The sequence below is a fragment of the Coptis chinensis genome, chromosome 8 (assembly GCF_015680905.1).
Source record: "Coptis chinensis isolate HL-2020 chromosome 8, ASM1568090v1, whole genome shotgun sequence".
Taxonomy (NCBI): domain Eukaryota; kingdom Viridiplantae; phylum Streptophyta; class Magnoliopsida; order Ranunculales; family Ranunculaceae; genus Coptis; species Coptis chinensis.
This window is the reverse complement of record NC_141463.1, coordinates 83,931,910-83,949,996: the sequence shown is the minus strand read 5'-3', so window position 1 is coordinate 83,949,996 and position 18,087 is coordinate 83,931,910. Positions and strand designations below refer to the sequence as shown.

Below are 18,087 nucleotides of genomic sequence, written 5' to 3'. Positions count from 1 at the left end.
ACAATTCTTTTGCGTCCGGATTCGTTGGTGGCATTAGTGTTTGGTCAATGAAGAGAATGATTTCCTGGGCTTGTCTGAATGCGAGTACTAGAGATCCAACAAGATTACCTGGTAAGGAAACTTGTGCAATTTTCACAAGGAATACCATTGGAAGAGTCACAGGATGTTCCATTCGAAATTCCCTTCTAAGATCAAAATCGTAGGCGGGTATTTTCGAAAGAGTTGCAGTAGATTAGTAAGTGGCTCACTACAGCAAACCTCCCTTAATCTGATTATATCTTTCGCACTTTTTCGCAAAATATACTCACCAGCGTAAATTCTAACTTCAGGCCAATGGAGATAGTAGCGGTCTCTATTGTTTATGTACGGACCAATAAATAAGTAACGCCGCACTAGGCCTATTGGGAACACTATCAACCCTGAAACTATCCAGACTATTCTATTGAATAAACATGCACATAACTTGTATAATCTATTGACAGTCACCCCCTTTTTCAAGGTTCGATAACGAGGTGAATTCCAATAAATTTGGATATTATGAACGTTCCATTTGAATTCCATGCGAGTAAACAATGCTAGCCATCTAAAGACAACTGGGGAAAGTTCCAACTATGACGGTCGAGAATCGGGTGACAACTATTATTGGCATCGACCGGTCATAATCGAAATCCCGAGAACAAAACTTCACCCGCTTCAAAATGAGAAATCTTATTAGAGCTTGTATTAAGATGACTAAACACAACAGTGATTATTGCCAACACCGGCGAGATGCCGGGTTTGTGCTTATTGTAAATTGTGGATCATAGCAATAAGTTTACGTAACATCCCCTCAATCGACCAAACATGCTCTTCGCTCCCTTTTCTAAGAACCTTATTATAGTTCCAAAGTGGTGAAGCTATTATCCTTTTTAATGGACGGATAAATCTGCGCGAACATTGAGAGCAATAGCACCATAAAGCACAAGACTATGATATGTTCTATGATGAACGAACAATAACTCCAAGATGTATTTGTATACATATGTTTACGACTATGGATATGATGAAAATGCTCAATGCCATCAAATTTGAAAAATTATCGGCATCCCCTGTTATTTCCAATTGAAGGCATGAGAAAACCCATACAAACACATATAAAGATAGTCCCACATAGTTTAGAAAACTGATCCTGGGCACTCGGCATTGAGGTTGTCAGATCGACGGGGAGTTTAGTTGCTATGGAAAGAAGGGTTAGAGAAACAGAATTGAGTGTGAATAGCTTGCAGGGTAGCCATCGCTTTTTAGCACGAATTCCAGCTACGATATCACAAAGCATCAATAGCATGCACACCAAAGAAGCTGCCGCTATGTATAAACCAATAACAGGCATAGGTGAAGGGAACTTAGAACCATCTATAGTTCCATTGATGCAACCATGGTTTGCCATTGTTTCTCAGTTGTCTCACAGTCTGAAGGAGTGAAACATGGACCTAGCTCTCCTTTAATAATGGCAATCGGAACAAGTTTTTTTTTCTTTTTCCTTTTTTTTAGATAAACATTACTTTTATTGATGTATGAAGCAAGGTATAACTTTTTTTTTTTTTTCGATATTCGAAGCAAGGTATAACATAGCGCACACTGCACATATGAGGGAGATTCTCATACGAAGGATACATAAGCATAACTTTTATTGATGTACTAGCCATTTGGCCCGGCCATCTTGCTGGTAAAGTGATATATGCTGGTAAAGGGGAAAGTTACTTATAAACTGATTATTCTCGATGGTTATCAGTCCTTACAAAACTAGTTAATGGCAGAGATTGATAGAGTATGCGTTAATTTGGTTAAGCTCCCACCCCTACTATGGATTCAAGAACTCGTTGGAACACGATTCATATGAATTGTATTGGGTCTGCCTAAAAATATGACAACTCTTGGAGTCTGTCTTAAATACTCCTCGAGCAATTTGACTTAAGCTTCAGCAAAAACACCTTATGGTATAAAGTTATAAGAAGAATTAGCTTAAACTTACTGAAGGATTTCAAAACTTAATTATACTGAAGAATTTCATTGAAAAGTTTGTATGATTTTCCTTTCCTTCTTACATATTAAAGAATCAAACAATAACAATCAAAAGAAAAGGTCATTGTAAATCCAAGTTCTCAACAAAAGAATCAACTAATCATACAAGATCATTAGTAACTCTTACACATGGTCATCATCCTGCCCTGAAAACAAATCCTTACAAAGCTCCCCATAAAATGTACAAACCAAATTAATAAAAACAGGACACTTCAAATTCTTTTTGTCTCTCACAACTGATATTTTCACTTCATTTATTTATGTAAAAGAAAAAGAACCTAATCTTAGGCTTGTTTGGTATATTAGGTACTCCGGAGTTTATGGCACCAGAGCTCTATGAAGAAGAATACAATGAGCTCGTTGACGTCTACTCCTTTGGCATGTGTGTACTAGAAATGCTTACCTCGGAATACCCTTATGGCGAGTGCTCCAACCCTGCACAAATCTACAAAAAAGTAACATCGGTAAGATTGTGTCTGACGTCCTTAATTTCAGAGAATAGAACTTGTTTACTTTATAAAAGAGTTTGTAAAGGTGCTCTGTCTCGATTTAAATTACTGTCACATGAACTAAACTGGTCTTAGTTCCAACTAAGAGAGACCACTTTTACTGCTAAAAGAGCGATATATCATTTAATTCCTAGAATCTTAAGGTTTCATCTAACATCATGTAGCGGTTTCTGTATTGTATAGGGAAAGCTACCTGAGGCGTTTTACCGGATTCATGATCCAGAAGCTAGAAGATTTGTTGGAAAATGCTTAGAGGTCGTCTCAAAAAGATTGCCGGCTAAGGAGCTTTTGCAAGATCCATTTCTCGCATCTGATGAAGGAGAGTTGAAGCATGTCCCTAAGACTGGAATACAAAAGCCAATGCTTAATGATAATGCACTCAAAAATCTTATTCATGTACCATCATTGCAAGTTGATGCAACGGGAAGTACAGACATGAAAATTACAGGAAAGATGAACCAAGAGGATGATACCATCTTTCTCAAAGTACAAATTGCTGATAAAGATGGTATGATACTCTCTAATTTCTTGTTTTTCATTTGTATCTGTACGCACTTTTTGGAAAATGTTTGTGGAGAATTTGGAAAATCGTAGCAGGTCGCGAAGTGTATAAATATGTATGTATGATATAGCTTCTGAAGAGTGCACTGTGCTTACAGGTTCTGTCAGGAACATATATTTTCCCTTTGACATTGTAAGCGACACAGCAATAGATGTTGCAACTGAGATGGTCAAGGAGTTAGAGATCACAGATGGACAGCCTTTAGAAATTGCTGAGATGATTGACAAAGAGATTTCGGCGTTGGTCCCACATTGGAAGGAATGGGACACAAAGCAAAACACTCAGGCCCACAGCTTTAGCTTCCAAGATGATGACGATAATGATGATGAGGATCATATTCATGATAGGCTTCATCACCCCTTCTACTCTTTCTCCTCTTGTTCTTCTTCTTCTTCACAAAGCTCATTCTCCGGTTTGTTCTCCTCATGTGGGGCTCAATTCTCTCATGGAGACCAAAGAGATGTTGCCTAATCGGCTTCAAGGTATATTGGCTTTAATTTAATTTGTTTGTCTATTTTATTTTTCTTATTTCAGTTTATCATACAAGAGATTTTTCGTTTCCTAAAAATCTTATGTTCATGCAGATGAATTGTTCCATGATGATGAAACAAGCTCACAAAGTTCCCACAACTCTGGAAAGTACTCGAACTTGAACTATAATTCTAGCAGCGAACTGGACTTTGATCAGAGCCCTCAAGCAAGAGACCATCATCATCATCAAAGTTCAAGGACTCATCAAAATAACAACTGCACACGATTTTGCCCGCAAGAACATCCAAGAAACAGTCAGAGCAACATGGCTACAAATTGTTACAGTCAATGTAAGGATTTTTCACACTCTAAAGGAGTTTCTACTTCCAATAACTATCACAATAGAACCAAGAATCCTCAGTTAAATAGGATGAATTCACTGGTAGACATCCGTAGCCAATTGTTGCATAGATCTTTGATGGAAGAAATGAACAAGCGTAGATTGTTCAAAACAGTTGGAGCTGTTGAAAATATTGGATATCATGCACCTTGTGAGGTTTCTAGTAAACCGAGGTCTGCCATGAAGGGTGGTGGTCCTTCTTTGAGAGAGAGATGGTAAGAAGGCAGGCGACAAACGGCGAGGTCTTAAGAATTTGAGGTTTGAGGGACATAGAAATGTACATATTACTTGTGGTGTGTATATGAGGATAGTGATCAGTTGCATCTAAGACCTTTAATAGTGATCCTAGTACTTGTATGATCTAGCTTGAGGTAATAATACTTGTGCATGGTTAGCGGACAATATTGTCATCTAACGCACAGGACGTTTGTACAAGAAAATTATGTGAAATTATGTGAAATGCACATTATCTTTTGAAGCATTATAGCGCGGGCTGTTCGTGTTAGTAAAACGAAGGGGATGTATAATAACGAACTTCCTTTTCCATTTTTTAAGGAATTTATAACTTCATGCTCAGAGCAATAAGAATTACAACTCTTTCAGAACACTAACTGTTCTAAAACAATGATACGATGCTGGGATAGTGAAAAAGCTGAAATGCAGGTCTTCATCTCAACTTCTCAAGTGATAGATGCTGGTAAAGGGGAAAGTTACTTATAAACTGATTATTCTCGATGGTTATCAGTCCTTACCAAACTAGTTAATAAGTAAAACGTGGATGAAACTTCGGGATATTGCATAATGGCAGAGATTGATAGAGTTTATGTCGCTCCCACCACTACTATGGATTGTTTTGAGATCTTGACCAGAAAAAGAAAGAACAAAGATAGTTTATGAGACATTTGATAAGATGGTTTGTTAGAGAGAAATAACTTTGTTAGAAAAGATGGTCTTCAACAAGTTTTCTTCAGCCAAGAAAGCTAGCCATATATTTACTTTATGTTTAGTAGTAGAGTTCACGTCTCATGATTGAACATGCTGCTGACCACGTTTTATTTATTTATTGATATGATAATCATTAACGGAGTGGTGCATATTTTACATCATTCCATAATCAAATTCATTATGGGAAATGATATCTTCGCCACTCCCTCCGGTATGTGGAACGTTAAACGTTGAATCGCTTACCCCGTGTGATTACAAGTTTGCATACCCACAGCAAAGATTCAGGAGCTCGAGAATCATGGTCGTCATAATTATGTTATCGATTCAATTTCAATCTGTATAATCGATCCATGGGGCTATGTCCAAGATTTGAAAATAAACTAAATGCCATGAACTATGTCTCGGCAAGTTAATCATATTGCATATTTGTTGCTAAACTGTTTAATCCGAACAAGACTTGGTCAATTAAACAAACTAGGTTATTGCTGTTGATGCAGCTTTTTCCTCTGGGTAGCTAACTAGCTATCATCTCAATCCAACTATAGTAAAAAGATTGGTAATAAACATGGATGGAATTTTAGCAATCCATAGCGTGATCAAATTCAAAAAGTTGGTATGTAATTAGCTTTGTGAAGGTATACAGTGGACTAGAAAACATCTTTGGCATACACAAAGTACACAACTCTTGCTATGAACAATTACAAAATGCAGGCAGCGTCAGAAGATCACAAGAAAATGACACTACAAATTATTTTAACATTAAACACATGAAGGAACACAAGAGTAAAGAATAAGTTGAACATAAAAGACATACAAATTCAGATGGGAGACCCGCTATAACGAGGAAACAAAGAAGTCAATTGTTCCCTTTAACGCTGTAATGAAGGCATCAACATCCTCTTTGGTGTTGTAGAAGTGGAGACTAGCACGTGCACTTGCATTAATTCCCAAGTACCGGTGGAGAGGTTGAGCGCCGTGATGACCTGACCGGATAGCCACTCCATACTGAAACAGGATAACATAGAAAATCAGAAACTTGCAGGTAATAACATGTGTTACGTGTAATTATCCATAATAAGAATGTGTTTTACCATTCATATATACACAACAAAGTAGCTCTTGGGAGCATATGAAAGATATAATGCAAATATGAAGAGACAAGTGCTCTCCAGTCTCCTGGAAGGATATAATAGATATCTAGAGACACAAGTGCTTTCCTTCGAATCATAGCTATACACCGCAAACAGTTTTGACTAAGGAGAAAGGTAGCACACAAAAAACAAGTGTTCTATTTCACCAAATTTGAAAATTTTCACAATCTTACCTCCTGATCAACAAAAGTCGCAATGTCTGTCAGATGAATATTTTAATTTCGACATTGAATGAACAAAGAGCAGCACGACAGACATGCTCTGAGGCACAGGGCCATATATGCGAACATTGGGAATAGTAGGCAAGCTTTCATGAAGATATGTAGCTAACTCTGTCTGCATGGACACAAACAATAACAATCAAAAGAAAAGGTCATTCTAAATTCAGGTTCTCAACAAAAGAATCAAATAATCAGACAAGACCATTATTAACTCTTACACATGGTCATCATCTTGCCCTGAAAACAAATCTTTACAAAGCTCCCCATAAAATGTACAAACCAAATTAATAAAAACAGGACACTTCAAATGCTTCCAACAATATAGAAGCTCTTCCACATCCATCATATCCCGCAACTTTCCTTCTTCCACTATCATTTCTACTAAATAGTTCTTAAAACTACGACAAGCATCTTCAATTTCTTCTTCTTCTTTATTTTTTTTTATTATTATTTTTTATTGAGATCAGTAACTCTTTGATGCTGGCGGGGTTCGAGCCCCAGACCTTTGGTATCATCACTCAAAGGTTTTACCGACTTTGCTAGTCGGCACTTGCAAAATGTGTGGGCAATCCTGTTTTTAAAGAGATCAGTAACTCAATACTATGTAGCGGGGTTTGAACCCCAGACCTCTGGTATCATCACCTAAAGGTTTTACCAACGAAACTAGAAGACACTTAAAAAATGTGTGGGCAAGCCTGTTTTTAAAGAGATTAGTAACTCAATAGTATGTAGCAGGGTTCGAACCCCAGACCTCTAATATTATCACCCAAAGGTTTTACCAACTAAGCTAGAAAACACTTACTCTTCAATTTCTTCTTGACCCTTTTTTTATCATCCCATTAGCCTTCAAGTAAGCAGGAGTTAAAGGTGATGAAAAGAGAAACTTTTCAGTCCTTCCTTCTCCCATACTTACTAGCTCCCCAATCTCTTCTACCTTTTCTTTCTTAGCGCGAAATGACGATAGTACTGCACAAATTCGAAAGATGACACTACAAATTATTGTAACATAATATATATGAAAGAACACTAGTGTAAGGAATAAATTGAACACAAACAATGTACAAAACTCAGATGGGAGACCCGTTATGAAGAAGTCAATTGTTCCCTTTAAGGCTCTAATGAATGCATCAACATCTTTTGTGTTGTAGAAGTGGAGACTAGCACACACACTTGCATTAATTTCCAAGTATCGATGGAGAGGTTGAGCGCAATGATGACCTGATCGGATAGGCACTCCATACTGAAACAAAAAAACATAGAAAGTCAGAAACTTGCAGGTAGCTAACATGTGTTACGTGTATATATATCCATAATAAGAATGTGTTTTATCATTCACACATACACAGCAAAATACCTCTAAGGAGAATATGATAGAATGATAGATACAGTAACAATATGAAGACACGAGTGCTCTCCAGCCTCCTCAAATGATATAATAGATATTTAGAGACATAACAAAAATTGACTAAAGAGGAAGGTAACACACAATATACAAGTGTCTCTCACTAAATTTGAAAAATTTTCACAATCTTACCTCTTGATCAAGAAAAGTTGCAATGTCTGTTGGATGTATATTCTCAACATTGAATGAACAAAGAGCAGCACGAGAACAGGGCCATATATGCGGACGTTGGGAATCACGCACAAGCTTTCATGAAGATATGTAGCCAACTCTATCTGCATGGACAGAGAGCAAGGAGTACTTTAACAACGTTCTCTAAAGTGTCTAACCTTAAAATTATAGATAAACCTAACGATTTTTCTTTTTCTCTCCTTGTTCAATTCCAATCCCACAACTTAGAAGGATATTTAACAATAACTAAGTGCTGAAAAGACAGCCAGCTATAGCAAAGAGATGATTTGGCCAATACTTTCCAATTAGCAGTTCTAAAATTCGTAAATAATCAAGATACCAACAAGGTGACATCACTAGAAACATATAGAGATGAAAGAGAGAGGAGGGGGTGGGAAGGATTTGCTCACCTCATAATCATGGATCTTTTGCATGCCAATCCCCGACAAATAATCAATTGCCGCTCCAAGCCCTATAACCTCCCCAATTGCAGGAGTTCCAGCCTCAAATCTGGTACAATTGAGATTGATAGTAAGATCAAACATTTTCTAGTTTCTATTTTCTTTCCTGGGATTCATTACGTATATATAAGTCGTAAGTAGGTGAAAGCGAGTTTTGTTAGACACAAGGTTCTTACTAAGCTAGCTAGCTAGCTAATATCTAAATTACTTAGAAACTAGATTGTCACTTTTTTTATAGTTATTAGTCACAAAACCTGTTTAAGATCTAGTGAATGAGGACCTTTTCAAAATGAAGGTCTTATATACTAATTTATTATGTAAACCTTATAATTTGTTTCATTTTCAAAAAAAAAAAGGAAAAGGAAAAAAAAAATGAGTTGTATAGGGCCGCCAACCATGTTATTACATGCATTAGATTTATGTTACATCACTGATTTCATCTTGTTCCAGATAAAACAAAACTACAGAAATTTTAAATTGTATATCATAAGGTTTTCAGTAGATTTTCAAACTTTGTAGAAAATAAATACTCGTTTTAGGGTAATAGAGAACAAGAAACTAGCAGATAAAGGGAAAGAATAGTTAAATTCTGGAAGTGTGTCTTCAAAGTAGTAGAAAGATAGGCAAGCATGTGATATTGCCAACAAAAAAAGGAAAAAGGTTATGTTCCTGTTATAAACAAAAGATCTGATCATAAAGTCTTGATTTAGCAATTAGAGTTTCTAAGTTACTGTTAAAAACCAGTTCACTTCAGGAATTCAAGCAATCAAATAAATACACGAATATGCATACAAACAGACCATTTGTCCAATATGGGGTAGGCAGATGAGCAACAACAGTCTGCAGGTGATTAAACCATAGACTTGGTGTCAATAACCTAACCCAAAATGAAAGACAATAGGTGTGTGAAAGCAAAAGGGAAAAGGAATAGTTAACAAGCGATTAAATGACCAGGCAAATGAACTTTCTAGACAGAAACCTAGGCCATATCAATCTTCTCAGAGATATATATCAGTGCTCTTTTACAAATTAAATTATGTGACTCATCAAATAATGGGTTCTAACTTCAAACACAATTCTAGTCATTCAATTTGTGGTGCACAATTCTAGCCGTTCAATTTGTAGTTTAGTGTATGTTAGGCTCCAAACAAATTCACTAACCTGGAAGGAGATCGTTCTGCATAAGTGGAATGATCTAAGAATACATCAGAAATCATTTGCCACCGCTTTGAAACATAAAAAGCAAGTTACACATTGTGGTAGAACCAGTCTTAAAACTTGAATATCAGCTAAAATCTCTTTCTAAGAAAACCCTTTCAGTCCAAGATTACCTAGGAAAGGAGGCATGCCAGACAAGACCTTACTTTTGCCATATAGGAATCCAACGCCTGTAGGCCCACACATCTGAGACATGTTTATTACTTAATTTCATGTATGGATAATCATTGGGATGAAACATCACATTTAAAATACATGTAGAAATAGGTTTCAAAAGCCTCATTTTAGATTATACGAACCTTGTGCGATGATGCAACAAGGAAATCGGCATCTAGACTTTGCACATCAGCCACCATATGTGGAACACTTTGACAAGCATCTACAAGTACTTTTGCCCCAACATTGTGAGACCAACTTGTAATATCCTTAATTGGAAGAACAGAACCTAAAAACACAAAGATAATCCATTATGGAAAAATGTTCAAACAACATATCGAACTAAGAACTTCTGTCAAATGCAACAAAGAATAGAACCAATCCTGTTCTATTCAACAAAATAATAAACACTGGAAAAATCCTAGTTATAATTACAATGTCACACAACAGATGTAAATCAACGAAGAAAATAGAGTATACAGCACAAAATAATGAATTATACATTGTCAACCTCAGTATAGCTATAAAATGTTGACCATGACAATGATAACTCGACAAGAATGAATTAACAAAAACCAAAAGAAATCAGGGATATCAGTCACTTCGTATCCATGACAAAGTACGTAACTTAGTTTGTAATATACTGGTGATTCTAAAGCAGTGAATAAATTCGTGCTGGAGTTATTTAGAGTATAAGAAGAAGATGGATATAAACGACCATTTCCTCTTGGAGGTAACCCCTTCAAAACGGCCCCCATTTTCTGAGGTGGTTTAAGTTGTTTGTCTGGACCAATCACATTTTGCTGTCCTGTGGTCAGTCTTTTCTGTGTCGACTCATTGCATAAACCTAATCAACTCTTGTCCCCTAAGTCTATTCCTCTTGTAATTACCTAGAAAACTCTTGTCTTTTCTCCTTGCACAGTTTAACAGTGTGACAACCTGAGCTCCTGAGCTTTCAATCAACTCCCATGCCACACCAAGTTATAGTGAACTACGTTCTCCATAGGGCCCTCTTATCTCTTCCTTCTCCGAGCTCGGGTTATGGAAGAAGGAACCGAGAAGGAGGTATCAGCAACAACTGGTTTTATTGCGGGACAGCTCATGATGTTCATTTCGATCTATTATGCGCCTCTGCATCTAGCATTGGGTAGACCTCATACAATAACTGTCCTAGTTCTACCGTATCTTTTGTTTCATTTCTTCTGGAACAATCACAAACACTTTTTTGATTATGGATCTACTACCAGAAATTCAATGCGTAATCTCAGCATTCAATGTGTATTCTTGAATAATCTCATTTTTCAATTATTCAACCATTTCATTTTACCAAGTTCAACGTTAGCCAGATTAGTCAACATTTATATGTTTCGATGCAACAACAAGATGTTATTTGTAACAAGTAGTTTTGTTGGTTGGTTAATTGGTCACATTTTATTCATGAAATGGGTTGGATTGGTATTATTTTGGATACGGCAAAATAATTCTATTAGATCGAATAAGTACCTTGCGTCAGAATTGAGAAATTCTATGGCTCGAATTTTTAGTATTCTCTTATTTATCACCTGTGTCTACTATTTAGGCAGAATACCATCGCCTATTGTCACTAAGAAACTGAAAGAAACCTCAAAAAAGGAAGAAATGGGGAAAAGTGAGGAAGAAACAGATGTAGAAATAGAAACAACTTCCGAAACGAAGGGGACTAAACAGGAACAAGAGGGATCCACCGAAGAAGACCCTTCCCCTTCCCTTTGTTCGGAAGAAAAGGAGGATCCGGACAAAATAGATGAAATGGAAGAGATCCGAGTGAATTTGAATGGAAAAGAAAAAACAAATGATGAATTCAACTTTCACTTTTAAAGAGACATACTATAAAAATAGCCCCAGTTTATGAAAATTCTTATCTTGATGGAAATCAAAAAATTGAAGTTAGAAATAAATAAAGATATAGAAAACCTATTCGGTTTGAAAAACCTCTTGTTACTCTTCTTTTCGACTATAAAGCGATGGAATCGCCCATTGAGATATATAAAAATGATCGATTTCAAAAGCGGTTGTAAGAAATGAAATGTCACAATATTTTTTTTATACATGCCGAAGTGATGGAAAACAAAGAATATCTTTTACATACCCACCTAGTTTGTCAACGTTTTTTGAAATGATACAATAGAAGATGTTTTTCTGCGTGCACAAAAACTATCCTCGAAAGCTGTATAATCATTGGGTTTATACCAATGAACAAAAACAAAAAACCCTGAGCAACGAACTTATCAACCGAATTGAAGCTCTAGACAAGGAATAGATTCCTATGAATGTACTAGAAAAAAGAACTAGATTGTGCAATGATGAGACTGAACAAGAATGCTTACCTAAAATGTATGATCCTCTTTTGAACGGACCCCTTCGTGGAACAATAAAAAAATTGGATTCACACCCAAGCATAAATGATTCTTTAATAAGCTCAATAAAAGATTCCATAAAAACTCTTTGTATAAATAAATTTTATGATATCCTTCCTACTGATTATCGAGAATTGAAAAAAAAAATTGATACATTTGATGTAGAGTCATTATTACCAAGCATTGAGCATTTATTGAACTCAATAAGTGAATTTGATAAGGAATCAACTCCTAATTCTAATTTAAAAGGGCTTTTTTCATTTTCAGAACAAGGAATATTTTATTCAAATAAATTTTTTAAATATTTATTCGATGCAATTACAAACTATTCCAATGGTCAACCAATTAGAAAAAAATATATTGGAATAAAAAAAAGGGTCCCCCGATGGTCATACAAATTGATTGATTTTTTTGAAGAACTGGAAACTGAAGAAGAGTCAACCGAGGATTGTGGTATTCGTTCACGAAAAGCCAAACCTTTAATCATTTTTAATGATAACAAGATGAATAAAAATACAAATGTGGATACTACTATAAATCATGATCCAGTAGACGAGGTGGCTTTGATATGCTATTCACAACAATCAGATTTTCTTCGAGATCTAATCAAGGGATCGATGCGTACTCAAAGACGTAAAACAGTTATTTGGGAACTGTTTCAAACAACCGCGCATTCTCCACTTTTTTTGGACAGAATATACAAAACTTTTTCTTTTTCTATTTCCAGAATGTTTATTTTTAGGAATTGGGTGGGGAAAGGTGTGGAATTCAAAATTTTGAATTCAGGAGAGGCGAAAGCAAAGAATAATAAAAATGAGGAGAAAAAAAAAAAAGAGAATGAGCATTATAACAATAGCGAAACTTGGGATACTGTTCTATTTGCTCAAACAATAAGGGGTTCTTTGTTAGTAATTCAATCGTTTTTTAGAAAAAATATAATATTGCCCTCGTTGATAATAGCCAAAAATATTGTACGTATACTATTATTTCAATTACCCGAGTGGTACGAGGATTGAGAAGAGTGGAGTAGAGAAATCCATGTTAAATGCACCTATAATGGTGTTCAATTATCGTAAAACGTAATTTCCATAAAATTGGTTAACCGAGGGTATTAGGATAAAGATCCTATTTCCTTTTCATGCAAAACCATGGCGGATCTAAGCTACAATCTTATCGGAGATCCGATGAAAACGAAAGGTAAAAAGGGTAATTTTTCTTTTTTAATAGTTTGGGGAATGGAAGCAGAACTGCCCTTTGGTTCCCCCGAAAAAAACCTTCCTTTTTTAAACCTATTTATAGAGAACTTGAAAAACAACTGATAAAAGTAAAAGAAATATTAAAAGTAAAAGAAAGAGCAAAATGGTTTTTAATGGTATCAAAAAAAAAAAAAAACAAGATGGGTTATAAAAATAGTTCTATTTATAAAATATATAATGAAAGATTTTACGACCCACACTGTCCTACTTTCCATTAATTTTTCAAAAGAATATTTCTGTCCAATAACCATCTTCATTCTAACCTTAGATTATTTCTTACCTTGAAAAATAACTGAAACCAACTAAACATAAGCATTCTCTCTTTGCTCTTCTATTTTAAGCCCACACACTCTTTCAGAAAGGAGACACCTTTATCCACGCTGATTCATATTCATCAGCGGCTCTTGCACTAAAGTGCAGGGAGAAATTAGTTAGAATTCATGGTGAAGATTATTTTCAGTAAAACCTCTTGCATCAACTGTGTTAAAAGGGATCTAACAAAAATGAACATAGATTATAGTGAATATAGATTCTTCAAAATGAACAAAAACAAAAATATAGATGCCAAGTGACAATTCCAAACAAATGAAATCGAATAGTTAATTAAACTTTAGCTTTTACACTTCAGATAAAAAATAAAAATAAAAAAAACCCTTATTTTGGCTTCAAACTGTTCAGCCGTGCCAGTGGACCTTCAAACTGTTCCCCTTTCCCCTGCAGGCCTCCGAACAATCTCATTGAGCCGTGCCAGTGGACCTTCAAACTCTTCCGAAGCTTCATCCGTTTCCGTTAGAAACTCTGAGATACCAGATCCTTCGGGAAGAGACCATTGAATATGATCGTCCAAAGATTCGATTTGAAAGAGGAATTTCATGGCAAGTCGTACTCTTTCTTCGAACTCCTCAGTTGGACTCTCACTCAAGCTTTTGAATATAGCAATCGGTAGTTGTCTAAAAACACAATGCAACATCTCGACAAACAATTGCTCTATAGATGTATATAGATCTTCAAGCGTTGAGGGGGTTTCTGTAGGGGCTCATTGGAGAAAAAGGCTGCCAAGTCAGCGGACCTCCTGGAGGAGTCAGAGTAAGGAGATAGGACAGGAGCACTGGAATCGAACCTAGGGTAAGACCAGTCAGTGGGGGCATCGGATGGGGGAGTACCACAGGAGGGTCCATCAGTGGCGAGGGGATCATAGCCGGGAAACCCTAGAGCGCGGACGTGGCAGGGGTACGGCAGAAAGAGGGATGGTTGGATGGGGGGACAGATGGACGGATAAGACGGGAAAGGAAGGGATATAAAAAGGAGAGGATAGGGAAGATAAAGGGGAGAGGAGAAAAAAGGGGTGAGGGAGAAAAGAAGACTACTGACGTTCGGTGACCCAAAGAGAGGAAAAAAACCAAGAGTGAGCCTTGAGAGATCCTAGAGTATTTTGTGTAGCTACATTTGGCGCCGTCTGTGGGGACCAAAAGCAGAATAGAGATGGCTCCGAAGAAACGAGTAGGTAGACCAAGGAAAGTACCAGTGCGGGAAATGACGCCAGAGGCGGGAGTAGAGGAAGAAGGAGTCGGAAGAGCAGATTTGGGGGCGGAGGAGATGAGGCTTATGAGGGAGGAGATCGGAAGACTAAGGGAAGAGAACGATGGTTTGAGGAGAGAGAGGGAACGAGAAGAGGAAGGACTGGACGAAGAGGAGGATGATAGCTCGGGGGAGGAAGGAGAGGAGCCCAATTTGGTGGAAAATCCGATGACCGGTCTGACTATGGAGCAGGTGCAGGAAATGATAGATAGGGATAGGGAAGCGAACCAGCAGAAGGAGAAAAGTCGTGGAGGAGCGGCCAACCAGGTGGTGGCAGGGCTAAACCGCAATCCGTTGGCGGACAACATTTGGGCGTCGGAGGTCCCAAAGCGTTTTAACCAACCTCGGTTCGAGAGGTACGACGGGAAAGGGGACCCGGTGGACCATATCCACCACTTCAGGCAACAGATGCCGCTATGGCAGGAAGCACGGTACGATGGATTGCGATGCATGATGTTCCCGGCCAGTTTGAAGGGCGGGGCGTCGGATTGGTACTATCGTCTGCCGGCGGGAAGCATAAAGAATTTCCAAGAATTGGAGCAAGCCTTCGTGAATCATTTCATACACCAGAAGAAACGGGCGGTGGACATCGCGGCCCTGTTTAATGTGAGACAAAAGTCACTAGAGACAGTAAGGGAGTACCTATGTCGGTTCAAGGCTGAGACACTGAAGGTCGAGAATTTGGACGAGAGAACTGCGGTTATCGCCTTTGAGCGAGGATTGCGGCCAGGGACGGGAGTACACCAGTCGGTCGCAAAGAATGAAATTGCGACGCTGCATGAGTTATATCCGCGGGTAGATAAGTACATCAGATACGAGGATACTCTACCAAGGGAGTCTAAGAAATCAGGGAGAGCTGTGTTGTCTTTGGATAGGGATAGGGAGCATCACAGAGAGAAGGCATCGGACAAGGGAAGATGGGGATACCGCGGTTACACACCGAGGGTCGAGAGAGTACGGGAAGGAGTTCGGCGGGAGAATAGGGAGAGGAAGCCGTACCGAGATATAGAGGTGGCCTTGGCTGAACGTAATCACCGAAAGTGAAATATTGCCTCTGATTAAGAACCTGCAGGGGTATGAGGGTCCGCGGAATAAACCCATAGAGCTGCCAAATAAACCGTACTGCGCATACCATCAGATGCGAAACCATGAGACGGATGACTGCTATGCTTTGAGGTGGATGGTGCAGAGATTAGTAGAGAAGGGCAAGATGAAGGAGTTTGTGAAGGAAGCACAGAATGATGAGCGCGTGGCACGACAGGACCAAGTGTTGGGTACCATACATGTGATTTTTAGCGGGGAGGTGCTAAGTCGTAATGCGCATAGAGATAAAGTGAGAAGGACGGCGAGCATCCAACAGGTCGATGAAAGGACTGAAGCACCGCGACCAAGGGGGGGATCAGCTGAAGACAGAAACGTGATCGTCTTCAGCAAGGCGGATTTGCGGGGAGTAGACTCTCCGCATGATGACGCGCTGGTGATCACGGTGACAATGGGCAATTACCGGGTAAAGAGAGTGTTGGTGGATTGTGGTAGCGCGGTAGATCTGTTGTTCAAGGGAGCTTTGGAAGAAATGGGAGTGGAGCCAAGGAAGTTGAGGCCTCCCCACACCAATTTGTACGGATTCAATGGAAGCATGACAGAGCCAATGGGGGAACTCCTGCTGCCGGTAACCACGGGCCCGGTGACGGTGATTGCGCGTTTTATGGTGGTGGACTCCGCATCCCAATACAACGCCATCTTAGGGAGGAGGTGGATTCATGAGATGAAGGCAGTCCCGTCCACCTACTATCAAGTGATAAGGTTCCCAACTCCGACGGGCACATATGAGGTCCGCGGTGATCAGGTGACCGCCAAAAACAGTCACAGAGGGACAGTGAAGCGGTTGATGCATAAAACGGAAGAGGGAAGCTCCCACACCAGGAAGAGGCAGGCATAGCAATTACAGATCGCCTCCGCAGATAGTAAGGAGAAGCCGGCGGAGGGTCCGAAGACGATAGACGAAATTGAAGTGGTAAATATAGGGGACGGAGAAGAAGGGAGATTCACATCGGTAGGATCCAGCCTGTCGGATGGTTGGAAGAATAAAATGGTGCAGTTCTTGTCGGAAAATAGGGATGTGTTCGCTTGGGATATCGAGGACGTTACGGGACTAGACCCGGAGTTTGCGTGCCATAGGTTGCACATGAAGGAAGAAGCCAAACCTGTGAGGCAGAGGATGCGGAGTATCAGGCCCAAATATGCAGAGAGCATCCGCGAAGAGGTATCACGGTTGAAGGGAGCTGGCATAATACGGGAGACCGAGTTCACCGAGTGGTTGTCCAATGTGGTCGCCGTACCTAAAAAGAATGGCAAGGTGCGGATGTGCGTCGACTTCACGGACGTGAACAAGGAGTGTCCGAAAGATAGTTACCCCATGCCGCGGGTAGATGAACTGGTGGATAGGACCGCGGGATACAAGGTGTTCTCGTTTATGGATGCGTCTATGGGGTATAATCAGGTAGCGATGTATGGGCCTGATCAGGACAAGACAACATTTGTGGTGGAAGGCGGCACCTATTGTTATACAAGGATGCCATTCGGACTGAAGAATGCGGGAGCCACCTTCCAAAGGTTGGGGGAGAAAATGTTTGAAAGCAAGATTCGGAAGGGGATCAAAATATATATAGACGACATGGTGGAAAAGAGTATGTCGGAGGAAGAACACCTGGAGGGATTGCGGGAGACCTTCAATATATTGCGGAGGCATAACTTAAAATTGAATCCGGATAAGTGTACCTTTGGAGTGACCACGGGCAAGTTCCTGGGATACATCGTGACACATCGAGGAATAGAGGCCAACCCGGAGCAGATAAGAGCCTTGATAGAAATGCCATCTCCGCAGAGTGTGAAGGAGGTACAACGGTTAGCAGGGAGGGTGGCGGCGTTAAACAGGTTTATTTCTAAGTCGTCCGACAAATGCCGACCGCTGTATAGACTGTTGAGAAGTAATCCAGATTTCTTGTGGACAGCAGAATGCGAAGAGGCATTTCAAGAATTGAAAGGGTATTTGGGCAAAGCGCCATTATTGTCCCGGCCGGAAGAAGGGGAGAAGTTGTACTTGTACTTGGGAGCATCCGATTATGCGGT

The 18,087-nt window shown here is 39.1% G+C and overlaps 3 protein-coding genes across 3 annotated transcripts; 2 read left to right on the top strand and 1 right to left on the bottom strand.

Annotated features, from left to right (window-relative positions):
* The first annotated feature begins 2,345 nt into the window (after nt 1–2,345).
* Nucleotides 2,346–3,618, top strand: LOC147483635 (putative serine/threonine-protein kinase WNK5). Its single transcript, XM_086580295.1, has 3 exons — nt 2,346–2,525; nt 2,754–3,078; nt 3,230–3,618. The coding sequence occupies exons 1-3, from the start codon at nt 2,382–2,384 to the stop codon at nt 3,601–3,603; spliced, it is 843 nt and encodes a 280-aa protein (XP_086436421.1). The 5' UTR covers nt 2,346–2,381; the 3' UTR covers nt 3,604–3,618.
* Nucleotides 3,619–5,782: 2,164 nt separating this feature from the next.
* LOC147483634 (cysteine desulfurase 1, chloroplastic-like) lies at nt 5,783–10,840 on the bottom strand. The gene is made up of 11 exons (XM_086579612.1): nt 10,784–10,840; nt 10,619–10,691; nt 9,872–10,017; nt 9,686–9,758; nt 9,516–9,531; nt 8,304–8,403; nt 7,855–7,997; nt 7,491–7,560; nt 6,370–6,435; nt 6,273–6,275; nt 5,783–5,953 (listed from the first exon to the last, which is right to left on the bottom strand). Exons 1-11 carry the CDS (start codon nt 10,838–10,840, stop codon nt 5,783–5,785), a joined length of 918 nt encoding a protein of 305 aa, XP_086435738.1.
* Nucleotides 10,841–16,096: 5,256 nt separating this feature from the next.
* Nucleotides 16,097–16,897, top strand: LOC147483633 (uncharacterized). Its single transcript, XM_086579611.1, has one exon. It carries the CDS (start codon nt 16,097–16,099, stop codon nt 16,895–16,897), a length of 801 nt encoding a protein of 266 aa, XP_086435737.1.
* Nucleotides 16,898–18,087: the final 1,190 nt, after the last annotated feature.

Excerpts from the sequence above, each read along its gene's own strand:
- LOC147483635 (XM_086580295.1), top strand. The coding sequence starts at position 2,382 with ATGGCACCAGAGCTCTATGAAGAAGAATACAATGAGCTCGTTGACGTC. Across the intron at positions 2,526-2,753 it reads TCTACAAAAAAGTAACATCG|GGAAAGCTACCTGAGGCGTT; the intron begins GTAAGATTGTGT and ends TGTATTGTATAG. Across the intron at positions 3,079-3,229 it reads ACAAATTGCTGATAAAGATG|GTTCTGTCAGGAACATATAT; the intron begins GTATGATACTCT and ends CTGTGCTTACAG.
- LOC147483634 (XM_086579612.1), bottom strand. The coding sequence starts at position 10,840 with ATGAACATCATGAGCTGTCCCGCAATAAAACCAGTTGTTGCTGATACC. Across the intron at positions 7,561-7,854 it reads CAACTTTTCTTGATCAAGAG|TATGGAGTGCCTATCCGATC; the intron begins GTAAGATTGTGA and ends TTTTTGTTTCAG. Across the intron at positions 6,436-7,490 it reads ATACTTGGAAATTAATGCAA|ACAGAGTTAGCTACATATCT; the intron begins GTGTGTGTGCTA and ends GTGTCCATGCAG.
- LOC147483633 (XM_086579611.1), top strand. The coding sequence starts at position 16,097 with ATGCGAAACCATGAGACGGATGACTGCTATGCTTTGAGGTGGATGGTG.